Here is a 17,835-nt window from a genome sequence, read left to right on the forward strand (position 1 = left end):
GCCTACTGATTGAAAAACATGTATATGTTGAATTGCATACAAGCATAATAATCAATTTCATATTTCAAAATCAGTTACAATGAGCATTTACCATAATCCTCAATTGAATTGAAAATATATTAAAATAGAAAACAGCATGTTCTAAATGAAAATGTGATTTAAAAAAAATGCAACTATGCATTTGTCATTAAGTTAAAAAGTATAAAAGAAAAGTAAAAGTGGAAAGAACATTATGTTCAACCGGACTGTCAAGGTTATATTGAGAATACATACCTATTGCGTAACAAAATGAGAGGACCAGCCGAACGATTAGGGGATATCTAAATTCAAATCCTCCCTCCGTTCGCTACTTGTGACTGGGTGGCGTCCATGTCAGTCAAGAGGAAGGGGTGCTGCTCATTTCTATGTGCCTGTAATGTCAATTTGGGTCTCAGATTGCATCCCCGTGTTTTGGTGTTAGGGCATCCTCACTCCTCTCCAAACGCAGAAGACAGACACACGCGCGCAGTGGATGTCGTAGATCGCGGCGTGAAAGTAGCATAATATTATTTTAATTGAAACGACACTGAAAGTACACATACCTATTGGCATCTCTTCTACCGGAGAGACCAGACCTGCAGCATCCGTTCACTTTTCCACGGTAGGCTATTGTAGACTGGGCTGTATACTGCCTAGTCTGTTGTAGTGAATGTACTGACAGCGCAGGCACCAACAACTTTTTTTATTCATTTTTCAACGGCAACTTTTACATTCTGGAATAACATCCAACGGACCTCGCGGATTTCATGTGGCGATTCACTTGACAGAAGAAAATAGTCTGCTAACATTTTTAACGTACCGAACTTGTTGGACTCATCATCAGCTTTGAAATATGTTCAGTAAGTGTTTGGTCACATTCTTGCATTTCTCAATTCTGGTGCGTGTGTTGATGGCTCATGAATGTAAGCCCTGTGATATCCGGACGTGTCCGCCGAAAGCCTGCGAGAGCGGCCGGACTCTAGCCAAGGACCCGTGCGGATGCTGCGACCAGTGTAGCCGGCTGGAGTGGGAGCCGTGCGGCGGCGAGGACTGGGAACTAGGCTACTGCGCCTTAGGACTAACCTGCGCGGCTGTCAGCCAAACGGGAGCTGCAACGCTCCCTGATATAGGAGTTTGTAAAGGTGGGTAGCCTAAAATAAGACTTTTATCACTTTTTGAATAAAGTAGTCCCAATTAAATGTTGGTATTGTTTCCCATTCTGAAATGTGAGCATAACCTAGAGTGGTAAAAACATCTTTATTTTATAGTAAGGCTACTAGGAAATCATTTCTTATTGATTGATGGAAGAATAGGAGGTTTGGCTTTGAGGTTCCAACAACACGATTGTTCAGCATAACCTAGAGTGGTACAAACATCTTTATTTTATAGTAAGGCTACTAGGAAATCATTTCTTATTGATTGATGGAAGAATAGGAGGTTTGGCTTTGAGGTTCCAACAACACGATTGTTCACCAAGATCACTCTCAGCTCAGGGCATAAACGTTTCATCTCCGTAGTAAGTGATTACTGTCATTTGGCTTGGCTACACTACAGTGTGCAGGCCAGTTCATGATTCTATTGACTGTGCTGTGTTAACATTGTCTCTGTTCTCAGTGGGTTGGTTGGACCAGATTTCAAGGTTTAAGTAGCTCTTGACTGCCAACAGAGGACATCTCATGTTAGATAGACTGTTCACTTTCCCCATTTAAACTCCAGCTCTCTTCGCTTGCAGGCATGACAATAGGTTTGGCAACAGCTTTGGCAGCATGCCTCCACGTCAGTCTTACTAGAGTGCAGACTTTACTGCCAGAGCCCAACCTGACATCTCTAAAAAGTCATTGAATTGAGATTAAACAATAATGAATATTTAAAAAGCATGGGCGGCTTAACAATGGGAAATATGTTGACTGTAACTGTGCATGTACACTTCAAGTACTCTGTCTTAATTTGATCCTGAAACAGATTGGCAGTCCTTGTAGAAAGTGTTTTGCTGTGATGTGGCTGCACAATCAGTGGGCCTGTGATGTGGCTCTGAGGGCTCCCTTGGGGTCAAGGCAAAATTGGCAGATTTATCTGAATGACCTTACCATGAATCACACTGTAGTGTCCCTGCCTTCCCTCCTATTAGACCCATGTCCTATACCAGTTGTATACTAACAGTCTATAAAGCTGTTGTGCACATGATATCCCTGGTTCCCAGGAAGATTATACTCCAGAGGCTGGCTCTCTAAATCTCTTATAGGGCCTCTAGGCTACCCATCCATCACCATTGTGTGTGTGTGTGTGTGTGTGTGTGTGTGTGTGTGTGTGTGTGTGTGTGTGTGTGTGTGTGTGTGTGTGTGTGTGTGTGTGTGTGTGTGTGTGTGTGTGTGTGTGTGTGTGTGTGTGTGTGTGTGTGTGTGTGTGTGTGTGTGTGTGTGTGTGTGTGTGTGTGTGTGTGTGTGTGTGTGTGTGTGTGTGTGTGTGCGCGTGTGTGCGCGCGCGTGTGTGTGCGTGCATGTGTTCTAGCCAAGATTAGCTCTTTACACAGTTGGTGAGGGAGGACAGGAGTTTCCCCCTGAGAGAGGTGGGCATGGGGCATGGTCAGGATCACATCAAACACCCTGCCAATCAGTCCCTCACCTGGTCTCTATCCAGACTGAAATAAAGGGATTGCATGGGACTGACATTAGCAGAGGTGAGGGAAAGCAGTCCCACGTTGGGGCCGGATCTACATGACCCTGCCCTCCATCATCACGCTGTGGGGTCTGGAGGTCCGGGGGTCTCTGACCCTAGGTGTCCCAGGAGACAGTGTCCCTGATTGGGCTTTAGTTAAGGTTGTGCTCAGAGGCCTTAATCCCCTTTCATACCCCCAGCTACATCCTCTGTCAAATTAACATCTTTGAATGGGTTCAAATGAATGGCTTCCATGATTGAGTCGTGCCTCTGGTCCCTTAGCGGTGGGCCCCAGCACATGCACGTGGCCCCCCAGCAGAGTTGGCTGGGTGCGGGTAAATAAACACCTCACAGGGCCCGGGTTGATCCGGGATTTCCCTCCCATGCCAGGGGTAGGGTATTAAAGTGATTGGGTCGCAATCAGGAGTAGGGGGTAAATGTTTCCGCTCTCTGATCCCTGCTTCTCTCTCTGCTCCTTGTTCTGGGTGGTCAATATGGAAGAGTGATGGAGGTCGAAGGAAGTAGACCAAGTATTCATGTGATGTCTGTAGTAGACAAACCTGTACAGTCAATGAGAAAATATTTGGTACAATTGACATTGAACAGAATGCAAAATATCCAGTAAGTGTAAGCTTATGACGACGTTTGGACTGGATTTGCATACTGTCTATTAAGTGCAGTCATTTTGAAGGACAGTTTTCAACTTAAAATCAAATCAAATCAAATTGTATTTGTCACATGCGCCGAATACAACAGGCCAGTCCAGACCTTACAGTGAAATGCTTACTTACAAGCCCTTAACCAACAATGCAGTTTTAAGAAAGTAATTACTGAAATAAACTGAAGTCAAAAAATAATAATAATGAAGAAGAAAAATGGAAAAATAGCTAATAATTAAGGAGCAACAATAAAATTAGAGGTAAAGGTAAAGTAAAGTAAAGGTAAAGGTAAGGTAAAGTGACTATGCAAGGATAATAAACAGAGAGTAGCAGCAGCGTAAAAATGGGTGTGGGATGGGGGGACAATGCAAATAGTCTGCGTAGCCATTTGATTAGCTGTTCAGGTGACTTAGGGCTTGGAGGTAGAAGCTGTTAAGATGCCTTTTGGACCTAGACTTGGCACTCCGGTACCGCTTGCCGTGCGGTAGCAGAGAGAACAGTCTATGACTAGTATGGCTGGAGTCTTTGGCAATTTTTAGGGCCTTCCTCTGACACCGCCTGGTATAGAGGTCCTGGATGGCACGAAGCTTGGCCCCAGTGATGTACTGGGCCGCACGCACAACTCTCTGTAGTCCGTTACGGTCGGATGCCGAGCAGCTGCCATACCAAGCAGTGATGCAACCAGTCAGGATGCTCTCAATGGTGCAGCTGAATAATTTTGGAGGATCTGAGGACCCATGCCAAATCTTTTCAGTCATCTGAGGGGGAATAGGCATTGTCGTGCACTCTTCACGACTGTCTTGGTGTGTTTGGACCATGATAATTTGTTGGTTATGTGGACACCAAGGAACTTGAAGCTTTCAACCTGCTCAACTACAGCCCCGTCGATGAGAATGGGGGCGTGCTCGGTCCTCCTTTTCCTATAGTCCACATTATCTTTTTTGTCTTGATCACGTTGAGAGAGAGGTTGTTATCCTGGCACCACACTGCCAGTTCTCTGACCTCCTCCCTATAGGATGTCTCATCGTTGTTGGTGATCAGGTCTGTAGGTCTGTTGTGTCGTCGGCAAACTTAATGATGTCGTTAGAGTCATGCTTTGCCATGCAGTCATGGGTGAACAGGGAGTACAGGAGGGGACTAAGGATGCACCACTGAGGGGCCCCCGTGTTGAGGATCAGCGTGGCAGATGTGTTGTTACCTACCCTTACCACCTGGGGGCGGCCCGTCAGGAAGTCCAGGATCCAGTTGCAGAGGCAGGTGTTTAGTCCCAGCTGAGCTGTACTCAATGAATAGCATTCTCACATAGGTGTTCCTTTTGTCCAGGTGGGAAAGGGCAGTGTGGAGTGCAATAGAGATTGCATCATCTGTGGATCTGTTGGGGTCGGTATGCAAATTCGAGTGGGTCTAGGGTTTCTGGGATAATGGTGTTGATGTGAGACTTGACCCTCCTTTCAAAGCACTTCATGGCTACGAACGTGAGTGCTACGGGTCGGTAGTCATTTAGGCAGGTTACCTTGGTGTTCTTGGGCACAGGGACTATAGTGGTCTGCTTGAAACATGTTGGTATTACAGACTCGTGAGGGACAGGTTGAAAATGTCAGTGAAGACACTTGCCAGTTGGTCAGCGCATGCTCGGAGTACACATCCTGGTAATCCGTCTGGCCCTGTAGCATTGTGAATGTTGACCTGTTTAAAGGTCTTACTCACATCGGCTATGGAGAGCGTGATCACACAGTCATCCGGAACAGCTGATGCTCTCATGCATGCTTCAGTGTTGCTTGCCTCGAAGCGAGCATAGAAGTTATTTAGCCCGTCTGGTAGGCTTGTGTCACTGAGCAGCTTGCGGCTGTGCTTCCATTTGTAGTCCGTAATGGTTTGAAGCCCTGCCACATCCAACGAGCGTCGGAGCCGGTGTAGTACGATTCAATCTTTGTCCTGTATTGTCGCTTTGCATGTTTGATGGTTCGTCAGAGGGCATAGCGGGAGCCCTTTAGCTCAGTGTGGATGTTGCCTGTAATCCATGGCTTCTGGTTGGGGTATGTACGTACCGTCACTGTGGGGACGATGTCATCGATGCACTTATTAATGAAGCCAGTGACTGATGTGGTGTACTCCTCAATGCCAACGGAAGAATCCCGGAACATATTCCAGTCTGTGCTAGCAAAGCAGTCCTGTAGCTTAGCATCCGTGTCATCTGACCACTTCCTTATTGAGCGAGTCACTGGTACTTCCTGCTTTAGTTTTGGCTTGTAAGCAGGAATCAGGAGTATAGAGTTATGGTCAGATTTGCCAAATGGAGGGCGAGGGAGAGCTTTTTATGCATCTCTGTGTGTGGAGTGAAGGTGGTCTAGAGTTTTTTTCCCCTCTGGTTGCACATTTAACAATAAAGTGGTTGTTTATTGTTATGACAGCTGTGATTAGGGAAAGTTGCCTGTGAATCCAAACATGTAGATAACTAACTTCACCCCCAAAGGGTATTGCACCACTTGAGTGATATCAATGTTTGGCCAGGGTGTTTTTGTTTTAGCTGTCTCACTGTGTTAGTGCCCCCTCTTCTCTCTTCAAAGCTCCCACCTTCTCCAGAGCACTAACATACCACCTCACAGAATGTCTGTCCTCAAGAGCACAGACTGGACACTGCGTCTTGTCCAGTACTTCTTCACATGCTGTCCACTTCCCTCTTCCTCTAGCATTATCTAATATTTCAAAGACTTCCTTTTTAGCCCACTATCAGCCACAGGGTCTCAGAGGTCAACTTTCCCATCGCAGCTCCAGATGCCAAGACAAGCAGTCTCCATGGCTGAGAGGACTCCCCCAGAGACCCAGCTGTGATCCAAGCCCTGGCCAGAGTCAGAGCAGGACCAGGCCAGGCCAGCTGAGGGTCAACCTAATCATTAGCTACAGTAATTAAAGGTTCACCCCCCCCCATCCTCTCATTATGCTTTGTCTACCTCCTGCCTCCTACTCCTGAAACATCCCACAGACTCAGACACCCAGTGTCAATGACTGCCACGTACAAATACTCTCCTAAGCACAGAAAAGTCCAGAGATAGAAAAAAGTTGGAGGTGTGGATCATTTAAAAGTGACAAGAAATGAAGAAGAGTTTTGGCGAGGCAGTAGAGGTCTGTTTGAAAAGCCAGCTTGTCCTTTCTCTCTACCAGCTGGCTGGTCTACCCAGGCTGCCTGATAGACAGAGGAGTTTTCTATGAGATGACATTTCAAGGCCAAGCCAAAGATAATATGGGTAGTGGGTACTTCATCCTCCCCCCTCTACTCTCCCCAATGTCTAATCTGGTTTAGCTCATAGAGACCATGACTGTCTGCCACCCAATATTTAACTCTGGAAATAATCACTTTTAGAGTCTCTGAAAAATATTCTGTTTGGCCACATTCACACTTCGAGCTCCAGAATGAACACCTCAGAGAGAGCCATGGGTTAGTCTGGGTGACCACTATAGGCTACATACAGAGAGCTCTACTTCAAGGACCACTTCTGAAAGGATTAGAAATTCATCCCTGTTTTCCCTCAACATCTAATAACACAATTCTCTGTTTCTTATTAATAAATTAACAACGTGATTTTTCTTAAGTATTTTCTTCAAAGCCAGCCAAGATGTTTCATTCATACACCATCATATTTAATGAATCATCACTGCATTGTCTCCTGGCTCATAGCAGAGTATGAAAGCAAGGCCTCCCTTTCTGAAAGGAAAGAATGAAAAGTATAGCCATCGCACTGCTCAGGCACTCATTTTCTACAACAGTTCTAAATGTGTCTGTGAGAGAAGCCAGCATATTTTGATAAGCAGTAATCAAGTCTTTACGTTGTTGATTGAGGCCCAGGGGCTAAGCCGTTGGAGGGAGAGGAGAGGAGCAGAGCACTGTGCTGTGGCGTGTTCTGTTTGAGCCTGTTTACTCTGTGGCAGGCAGCACTGCATCAGGCATGAACAGAGCCACCCTGTGGGGGTCCCTGAGGAGCAGAAAGGGGGGCTCGCCCCGGCAGCTGACGTGGTGGGTCTTCTGATCCCAGGGGTTTGGTGGTAATTAAGCCACATGGTGAGAGGGGCCCTGTCTCCCCTCCACCCTCCACCCAGCATTGTCATTAGATGTGTTTGTGTAGAGCTCAGCCTGGAGGAGCTGGGTCATTCCACGAAATCAGTCCCTTGTGGTTAGTGAATTATTCCTTTCACATAATTGTAACATTCTGTCATGATGAGCACATGTTCACCTTAATGAAAACATGTTTTCCCATCTCAAGAGGTTAAATAAATAAAATACTACTGTAAGTGACTATTAAGTGACAAATAAAGTAACGGGGTTGACCGTAATACATGGTTGACCGTAACAGGGTTGACCGTAACAGGGTTGACGATTTCATCTTAAATCATCCATAAATCCCCTTGTGACGGGGGGATTGGAAGCTTGTTGTGTGCAACAGGGATTTTTTTAAAAAAATTTTTATTTCTAGCCTGTCTATCTATGGGTAACAGTGTTGACGTGTCATGCTCGACCCACTCATTTTTCCACCACAAAACACCAGAAAATGGCCAAAAAGAATAGAACCAGCTCACCTGCTTTTACACCATGATTTGACTATCAGATGTTCAATGTTTCTTATGTAGTAAATAATAATAAAAAATAATAGTCTCACCGTATTAAAATAAGAGTTCAGTTGGCATAACAGGGTTCACCTTAAAATGAGGGACAGGCACTTTTTTTTAACCTTAAAAGGAAACACTAATCACATGGTTTGGCATGGGCCATGGTGTAGGTGGTGGCACACAGAGAGCAGAGGAGGAATCAGTACAGCCAGCAGAGGGGAACCCTGGGAGGGCCCTTCGCTGTGGAACAAAAGCAAACACATCAGCTCAACAGCGGTATTATGGCACGATATGTAGGGCAGGAATAGATCAGGGAGGGATGGCTGATGCAGCCCAGGCCCCACTATGCTGCGCCGGGTCGCTCTGATGCAGCCCAGGTCCCACTATGCTGCGCCGGGTCGCTCTGATGCAGCCCAGGCCCCACTATGCTGCGCCGGGTCACTCTGATGCAGCCCAGGCCCCACTATGCTGCGCCGGGTCGCTCTGATGCAGCCCAGGCCCCACTATGCTGCACCGGGTCGCTCTGATGCAGCCCAGGCCCCACTATGCTGGGCCGGGTCGCTCTGATGCAGCCCAGATCCCACTATGCTGCGCCGGGTCGCTCTGATGCAGCCCAGGCCCCACTATGCTGCGCCGGGTCGCTCTGATGCAGCCCAGGCCCACTATGCTGCGCCGGGTCGCTCTGATGCAGCCCAGGCCCCACTATGCTGCGCCGGGTTGCTCTGATGCAGCCCAGGCCCCACTATGCTGCGCCGGGTCGCTCTGATGCAGCCCAGGCCCCACTACGCTGTGCTGGATCACTCTGATGATGCTTCTCTTCTTGTTCTCTCCTCTCCTCTAATATCATGTCTCCTCTTCTCCACAGTTCTGCCTGACAGCCCGGAGGCTGGGTTGGAGGATGAGCGCTGCCCCCTGCAGACGGGCTGTGACAGAGCGGGGGCCATGTGTGTGTGTGACGCTCGTCACTCCTGCCTGGGCTCCTTCTCCTACCCTGACATGGAATCCTGCATGAGGGCCGGCAAGACAGGTGAATCTCCCGCAACTAGCAGTCAGGGGCAAAGAATGCAATCCTTTGAACGTTGCTAATCCGTATCAGATGTTGAACGCTGGTGACTAACGCTAGGAACATATCTTAGTGATGACACACAAGCTCAGGCTTTGCATGAGGGTGCCCCAGTGTGGATCTGTGTGGTGCTATTGTCAGTGACTCATGATGACTAACTATGTCCTGTCCCCTCTTCTCTTTCTTTTAGAGAGCCGTAGACATGAGCACCGGGACAGGCACAGGGAGAAGTTTGTGGGCCCCTCCAACCCAGCCTGCATGTTTTCTGGGTGCAACCTGACAGGACAGGGCTGTGTGTGTGAGTCCCAGAGCTGCTACCACCACTTCGCCTACATCAACCGCAGCCAGTGCCAGGAGGCCGCAGGTAACCTTGAACTAACCTAAAACTAACCCAAAACTAACCAACAACTGCTCAAGTCATATTGCAGAAAGTGGGCTGATGTAGTAGCAGATACAGTGAACAAAATGTAGATGCAGATTCCAAAACAGATCTGACCTTTTTTATCCTACAAAATCCTTGTATTGCTGTCTTTTACACAATCTCTATTTGAGTTGATCTCAGCACAACCTGTGAAAAATCACAGAGGTGTAGTTGACAACCAGTCAGTCTATTTCAAAGTCCTTTCCATGCCAACACTGAGACAGACAGAAAGGCAGAGAGAAGTTATGTTATGAGGAGAATGCACTGTGGAAATATGAAGTGTTATAAATCTGCTTACACAGTGTTCAGGCTGTAAAGTGTAACAGTATAGTGTGTTGGCTGAATGCTGTCCCTGTCCAGGGTTAAAGCCCTGAGTAAGGAGGAAGATGGAACTCCACAGAGCTCAGGTACCAGAGTGACTATTATGGGCTGTTTGTTTAAATGTGGTTCATAGAGAGGCCATGTGTAAGGATCCATGTAGCTGACTCTCTGACTGGCACTTCTAAGTGAGAATTGTTATTGAGGTGGGTTCTATTTCGCCACTTTGACAGAACTGTGAGAGAGATGCATAAAGCCAATATGGCAGCTCTCTCTGTACGTATGAAGAACATTGGTCTCATTGAAAAAGTGCCAGTGAGTGAACTCAGAGACTCTCTCTGTCTCGCTGTGTTAGTTATCATTAGTTGCTTTATAATACTATACAGCCACATTGTGCCAGATGGCTGGACTCACGTCAGTGTACTGAGCACATTTCCATGTTTTTTATTCATATTTTTATTATAATTTTTTAACTCTGCATCGTTGGGAAGGGCTCGTAAGCAAACATTTCAAGGTAAAGTTTACACAGGCACCATTCATCGCATGTGACAAACACAATTTGATTTGATTTGACTAGATCCAGAACTAAAAAGTTTGTTTTAGATTTGCCACATCAGATTATGTTTGTACTTTCATTCTTTTTTTTTTTATTGGATAATTCAGTTGGGAAATGGCAAAAATCTGTTGTTGCAAATCTGTATAATTCCTGATAATATAATGATGTATGGGGTAGAGCAGCCAGTGTAGCTGTAGTAGTGTAGCTGGTGATGTGCCATAGAGGCCTATCTGAGGTTATTAGATCTACAAAGAAATGTTGGGGTTGTTGCAGAGCATTCACAGTCCCTTGGCTGTGGATTTGGATATTTCTCCTAAGCCAAATTTGTTCAGTAAATCCCTCTAGACATGTGGGAAACTGTGCTCATATTGTATTGTTGAGAGAGAGAGTGTCATTAGCTTCTCCTGTGTCACTATGAAAAATATACACTAGTCGACTGCTGCATTTCGCAACTTCCTGTTGTCAAGGACGGCCAAGAGAGGACGACAGCGTGAAATGACAACACTGAAAACAGTAAACAACATTTTTTTAGCAGCCTATGGGTTTTCACCACTCCTCACACACCCTTCCAACAGCCGCTCATTAAGTAACGGGTTTATTTGTGTGTGTGTGTGTGTGTGTGTGTGTGTTCAGGGCAGTCATAATTAACTTGTTTTGCCTGACTGGCTCGGTGGAGATCTTGCTGTCTGTCGTCAGTGCTTTTTTTATGATGAATAACCCTGGTTGCAGTGCTCCTGCTAGCATAGCGGCAGGGACTTTAGAGGGGCCGTGGGCCTACCCATCTCACCAAGTAGTGCTTTAGCTCGGTATGAATGTGTCCGTTAGCGTGTGATGTCTAAATATAATATAAGCTCTGGTTTCGCTGCATGAGATTTACAGTGATTCCGACCCCTCTTCACACACAGTTGAAGAAGAAAGCAAAATTATTGCCAGTACTTTAAGCACTTTTTCAGCCCTGTATTTGAACATAGCATCCTCTGTCTGTACATTTACACATGGTAGTGGTTTGGGACTGGCTCTTCATGTTGAGATTGTAGAGTAGCCTTCTGAGGCGAGCCGACCATCCTGACTGGTGTTCCTGTTTACTGTTTGTTTGAAGACTTGGGGCGCAAACGTAATTTGCTACTTCACTGTCTGCAGCGCTTGATCACCATCAGCCATCTCTTAGTATCTGTAAAGGTTCTTTATATATGTACTTTCCGCATGCTGACGCACGTTGTTGGACTTCAAACGGCGGTCAATGTCATGATGGGTGCTGTGAGGTGACATTGACACAGGCACCATGTGTCGCTAAGGAGGAAGTATTAGACAGAATCTCTGAGGATTGATCAGATTAGTGGAAGAGAAGGAGGCCAGGCCAGGGAGCCAGATAGGGAGCTGGCTAGGGATAGTCAAGGAAGCCATCTTAACAAGTTATTTGTGTCAAGTGCAGAAAATGGCCTGGTGTCTCTGCTTAGTTCTCCGGCCCGGTGTGTGCTTTTATGACTTTGATTAATGATAAGGCTTTAAGCTGCTGGGCACAAGGAGTTTCCCGATGTGGCCTTCAGAACAGGGACATGTTCTGTAGCTACTAATACTTTGGTTTGATTCATGTTGCTCATATGATGTAATATTGTAATGGCCTACAGAGAGCAGATCTGGGAAAACGGAAGGTGGATGTAATCCGTTGGGTTGTTTTGCACAACTACTGTATATCACGTTACATCAATGTACTTTAAACTTTAAACTCCCAACCATGGGCTGGTCCTCATGGCTGACCTCAGAAGGTTAATATGGGTGAAATGCAGTTATATACTCTACCAGTCCAAGGTTTGGACACACCTGCTCATTGAAGGGTTTTTCTTTATTTTACTATTTTCTACATTGTAGAATAATAGTATAAACGTCAAAACTATGAAATAACACATGTGGAATCATGTAGTAACCAAAAAAGTATTAAACAAATCTAAATATATTTTAGATTTTAGATTCTTCAAAGTAGCCACCCTTTGCCTTGATGACAGCTTTGCACACTCTTGGCATTCTCTCAACCAGCTTCAGCTGAAATAATTTTCCAACAGTCTTGAAGGAGTTCCCCCATATGCTGAGAACTTGTTGGCTGCTTTTCCTTCACTCTGCGGTCCAACTCATCCCAAACCATCTCAATTTGGTTGAGGTCAGGGGATTGTGGAGGCCAGGTCATCTGATGCAGCACTCCATCACTCTCCTTCTTGGTCAAATAGCGCTTACGCAGCCTGGAGGTGTGTTGGGTCATTGTCTTGTTGAAAAACAAATTATAGTCCCACTAAGCGCAAACCAGATGGGATGGCGTATCGCTGCAGAATGCTGTGATAGCAATGCTGGTTAAGTGTGCCTTGAATTCTAAATAAATCACTGACAGTGTCACCAGCAAAGCACCCCCACATCATCACACCTCCTACTCCATTCTTCATGGTGGGAACCACACATGCGGAGGTCATCTCTTCAACCACTCTGCGTCTCACAAAGACACAGCGGTTGGAAACAAAAATCGAAAATTTGGACTCATCAGACCAAGGACAGATTTCCACCAGTCTAATGTCCATTGCTGGTGTTTCTTGGCCCAAGAAACACGTGTCCTTTAGTAGTGGTTTCTTTGCAGCAATTTGACCATGAAGGCCTGATTCACGCAGCCTCCTCTGAACAGTTGATGTTGAGATGTCTGTTACTTGAACTCTGTGAAGCATTTATTTGGGCTGCAATCTGAGGCGGGTAACTCTAATGAGCTTATCCTCTGCAGCAGAGGTAACTCTGGGTCATCCTTTCCTGTGGAGGTCCTCATGAGAGCCAGTTTCATCATAGCGCTTGAGGGTTTTTGCAACTGCACTTGAAGAAACTTTCAAAGTTCTTGAAATGTTCCGTATTGAAATGCATTCCAGGTGACTACCTCATGAAGCTGGTTGAGAGAATGTCAAGAGTGTGCAAAGCTGTCAACAAGGCAAAGGGTGGGTACTTTGAAGAATCTCAAATGTAACATATATTTTGATTTGTTTAACACTTTTTTGGTTACTACATGATTCCATTTGTGTTATTTCATAGTTTTGATGTCTTCACTGTTATTCTACAATGTAGAAAAAACCTTGAATGAGCAGGCGTGTCCAAACTTTTGACTGGTACTGTATATACTAGGTGACTGACACACTGTTTTGAAGCCACCGTTCCTCCATGTTGGTATTTTGGAAGCTATAGAAATGCATTTATTAATGTCTACATTGCCCCATGTATTATAATACAGACACCTTAATTCATAAGTTTAAATTATATTATGTGAGCTAAACATAAAAATAAATAAATATTTAAAGCCATTTTCCTTAAAGTATCATTTTTCGAGAGTACTAATGTTACTGTCCCCACTGCAACAACACAATACTTAAATACATGCAATGTAATACTGTAGAATTCTATTCGTATGGAACTGCTCCTAGTGTTTGTATACATCATTTGTAAAAATGGGGCAGTATTGAAGTTTAGTATAATCGTATGAGTACTTTTTAAAAGGGAGGAAGTGGAGGGAGGAAAAAGAGAGAAAGTGGAGTTGATGCGGGTCAGACACGGGAGCCGTGCCCACCATGATGCCATGGTACAAATGAAACTCGGTACTACGGAGTTGGCCCACCTGTAGCACCACACTCCCTCCCGCCCGGGTCCTTCTCCTGAAAGCATCGTTAGTTCTACTTGGCTGCAGCCTCTTTGTGGTATTGCTATTACTCGCCATTCCAGACTGCCAGTAGCTGGCAGGGGTGCTAGATCTCTCCTCGCTCTGTGTTTGTGTGTCATTTGCGGAAACTACAGCCCCTGTCGCGCCCAGCGAGCCTGCTCATGTCCAAGTGTGTGTGTTGTTTGTGTGTGGGTGCGTGTGTGTGTGCGGGTGTGTGTGTGTGTGTGTGTGTCTCATGGCATTAATTTCAGAGGGGAAACAAAACACAGCTTGTGTGGCGGTTCAGGCAAAGAGCGTCTCCGCTAGGCGAGTTGGGATCACTGTCTCCTCTCACTGCTCCGAGTCAGTCAGCTTATAGCCCTGATCACCAGACACCACAACTCTTCCCACGCCCCAGCCCCAACCCTTCGAGCCCTACCGTGCTCCGTCCCTCAAGCCCTGCCCCAACCCAAGCCCCAGCCCCTGCCGCCAGCCTCAGATCCATCTCTGCCCTCCAGCCCTTGCCCCAGCTCTCCAGCTCTAGCCTGGCCACAGATCACATCACCAGCCTCTGCTTTTCCTGGTCGTCGGTAAGTAAACACGAGCAGATGGCCAACACTGTTGCGTAACTCAACAGCATTAACTGCCACAAACTGGGCAGCTGCAGAGCGTAGCAGCTCAAATCATGTTTTATGTTCAGTGTCTTCTAAGGCTGATCCAGAGACCGTTAACTCTGTTTGAAGCTCCCCTCATGGCCCGTTTGTTCCTGTTTCATACAACTTGAACCATAGTTGTGCCATCCTTCCACTCCCATGCATTCTGTGCCAGCTCTGTTGTAGACAATGGCCCATTGAAAAGAATCAGTCCCCTTTTCTCAGACATTGTTCAGCCCTTTCAGCATCATAAAAGCTCAGCCTCTCTCACTTACTTTCCCTGGGCCAATCTCATTGGAGATCTGACAATATGGGGAAGGGTGTGTTGAGCTACTCTGAGAGAAGAGAGCACTCGACCTGCAGCTGCAGCTCTGCTGCCTGAGACACCAGGATCCCGTTTTTCAGCCACAAATATTTAGCCTGAGAGTGAGAGAGCGAGGAGCTGTGAGGTCTGTGTGTGTTTTTGAGTGTGGACGGTGGGCTGCTGCTGCTCTCTCTCCTGACTGTTCTAACTAGAGTGTGAGGTTCAGATGTCTATGTTTCTCTCTCCTGTGACCCTGTGGCTTTTGCCACCTTTCAGACTTAGTTCTTTATTAAAGAGAACAATGCAGACGTTTTCAGCCCCAACCGCCAGTGGGCACATTGCCAGACCTCCACAGCTTTTGTGAGAGAGAGACAGGCCTGATGGGTCCCTTTGCGGACAAACTGTATAAAACCTGAGGACGGACCAGAAGCCCACGGAGGGCAGCTGTACTAAGACAGCTTTGTTCTCTGCTGACTTGCTTCCAAAGTCAGTCACTGAACAGAACTCACATTGTGTGCTTTTTCCATGAGTAAACTCAGGCTGTCAACACAGCCTCCTCTGCCTACCAGAGCTGCTCTAGTCAGACAAATACTGTGCATCTGTGCCCTCTGTAGAAAAAAGGCTAATTTACAAAGAGGTTTTTTTCTTGAATGGGCTCTGAGATGCCAGAAATATGCATTGTTTACAATTGCCCATTCTGTGGTAATAAACCAATTTTCGGATTCCACCTCAAGCCCGGCTTCAGGTTGCGTGTGTGTGTGTGTGTGTGTGTGTGTGTGTGTGTGTGTGTGTGTGTGTGTGTGTGTGTGTGTGTGTGTGTGTGTGTGTGTGTGTGTGTGTGTGTATTAAGGCTTTGGAGTGTTGCTAGGGTTCCATACTATCTCACCACCCCAACAAGAGAATATTTTGGCCATTCTACAGACTGAATTTATCAAGCATGCCAAATTAGGACTTTGTGTTTTTGTTTTGAGCTAGAGAATAGCAACCATTGTGATACAGAGATTGCTCTAGTGACCACTGACTAGCTAATTACCCCATTGGTGCTTCCAAATAGAACACAAACATGTGCTGAAATCTATCTTCCACTGAGTTTACCATGCTGTTTGCATGCCTGTTTTGCTCATAAATGTATCTTTTAGAAAAGTATATTAATTGGACCTCCTTGGTTTGGAGCATTTCCACGAATGGCTACAATATCATTCATTTGAATGACACTAGTATGTATGCCAGCTTGTTTCCAAGCGTTCTCCAGTCCACCCATTGTTAGAAGTGAATGAGCAATCTGTTTTCTTTGACTGGGGCACATACAATACACTGAAAGTTTATTCAATGCAACCATTGCACAACATTTAATTCATGGTTTAAAAAGTCTTTATACGCAAATCACTCTATTGGACAGCAGCACACGTACACACACTCACACATAGACACACTCTTCACATACACTGCTGCTACTCTGTTTATTATCTATCCTGATTGCCTAGTCACTTTTAACCCGACCTACAGTTACCTCAACTACCTCGTACCCCTGCACATTGACTCTGTACCGGTACTCCTTGTATATAGCCTCATTATTGTTATTTTACTGTGTTACTATTTCCTTTTTTGGGGGGGGGGGCTAATCTTTCTTACTTTTAACACTGCATTGTTGGAAAAGTAAGCATTTCACGGTAATGCGGCGCATGTGACAAATAACATTTGATTTGATTTGATACTGACTTACTGCTGTTAGGCTGATTTCAGAGCTATTATTTCGATCTAACTGAAGTTTATTTAACTCAAATGCAGGAATTAGGCTAAAAACCGTTAAAAGGGTTGTTGCTCGACTTAATTCAGGGGAATTTTCCCCCTTCTCTATGACACTATTCAGTAACAAAGTTTATCAATGCGAGCTTTGTGCCTGCCCCCACTGTTCACAGGTTCCTAGAGCAAACAGTACAGTACAGATACCTCACACTAAAGGTCTTTTTGGATTCAAAAAGTTGGATTCGAACCCAAATGGACCCGATCACCACCAGACCCGGATCCAAATGAACCCGAGGACAATCAGAAAGAGATCCGAATGGACCCAATATTTGTATTTATTTTATTTTTTGTTTTTATTTAACATTTAAGTAGGTAAGTCAGTTAAGAACAAATTCTTATTTACAATGACGGCCTACCCCAGCCAAACCCTAACCAGGACGGCACTGGGCCAATTGTGCGCCACCCTATGGGACTCCCAATCACAGCCGGTTGTGATACAGCCTGGAATCGAACCAGGGTCTGTAGTGACGCCTCTAGCACTGAGATGCGCCACTCGGCCCTGAAAGGGGGACCCGGCTACGAAAACAATCAGAACCAAACCTGAATGAACCCAACATTAACCAGACCTAGACCCAACCCGTAACCTAACCGGTCCGTTTCAATTGGACCCGAGTGACAATTGTTTTTATGTTTATCAGCGAAGTTGCTCTTTTGGTTAAGAAATATATCTTTATATGTTGACTAGGCCTTATATACTGAAAAAATATGTAAACGCAACATGTAAAGTCGAAATAAAAGATCCAAGAAATTTTCCATACGCACAAAAAGCTTATTTCTCTCAAATTTTGTGCACAAATTTGTTTACATTCTTGTTTGTGAGCATTTCTCCTTTGCAAAGATAATCCATCCACCAGACAGGTGTGGCATATTAACAAGCTGATTAAACAGCAGGATCATTACACAGGTGCACCTTGTGCTGGGGACAATAAAAGGCCACTCTAAAATGTGCAGTTTTGTCACACAACATAATGACACAGAGGTCTCAAGTGGCATGCTGACTGCAGGAATGTCCACCATTACTGTTGCCAGAGAATTTAATGTTTATTTCTCTACCATAAGCCGCCTCCAACGTTGTTTTAGAGGATTGAGCAGTACGTCCAACCGGACTCACAAACGCAGACTACA

General features: G+C 45.6%; 1 protein-coding gene across 2 annotated transcripts in view; it reads left to right on the top strand.

The window, feature by feature from the left end:
* The first annotated feature begins 414 nt into the window (after nucleotides 1–414).
* Nucleotides 415–17,835, top strand: part of LOC106610846 (cysteine-rich motor neuron 1 protein) — a 50,909-nt gene continuing 33,488 nt past the window's right edge. For both annotated transcript variants that reach the window (XM_014210476.2, XM_014210477.2), the window contains exons 1-3: nucleotides 415–1,160; nucleotides 8,800–8,961; nucleotides 9,188–9,361. In XM_014210476.2, the coding sequence (XP_014065951.1) occupies nucleotides 872–1,160; nucleotides 8,800–8,961; nucleotides 9,188–9,361 (625 nt within the window). In that variant the 5' untranslated portion in view covers nucleotides 415–871. The remainder of the gene's footprint in view (nucleotides 1,161–8,799; nucleotides 8,962–9,187; nucleotides 9,362–17,835) is intronic.

This window comes from Salmo salar, chromosome ssa09 (genome assembly GCF_905237065.1).
Source record: "Salmo salar chromosome ssa09, Ssal_v3.1, whole genome shotgun sequence".
Taxonomy (NCBI): Eukaryota; Metazoa; Chordata; class Actinopteri; order Salmoniformes; family Salmonidae; genus Salmo; species Salmo salar.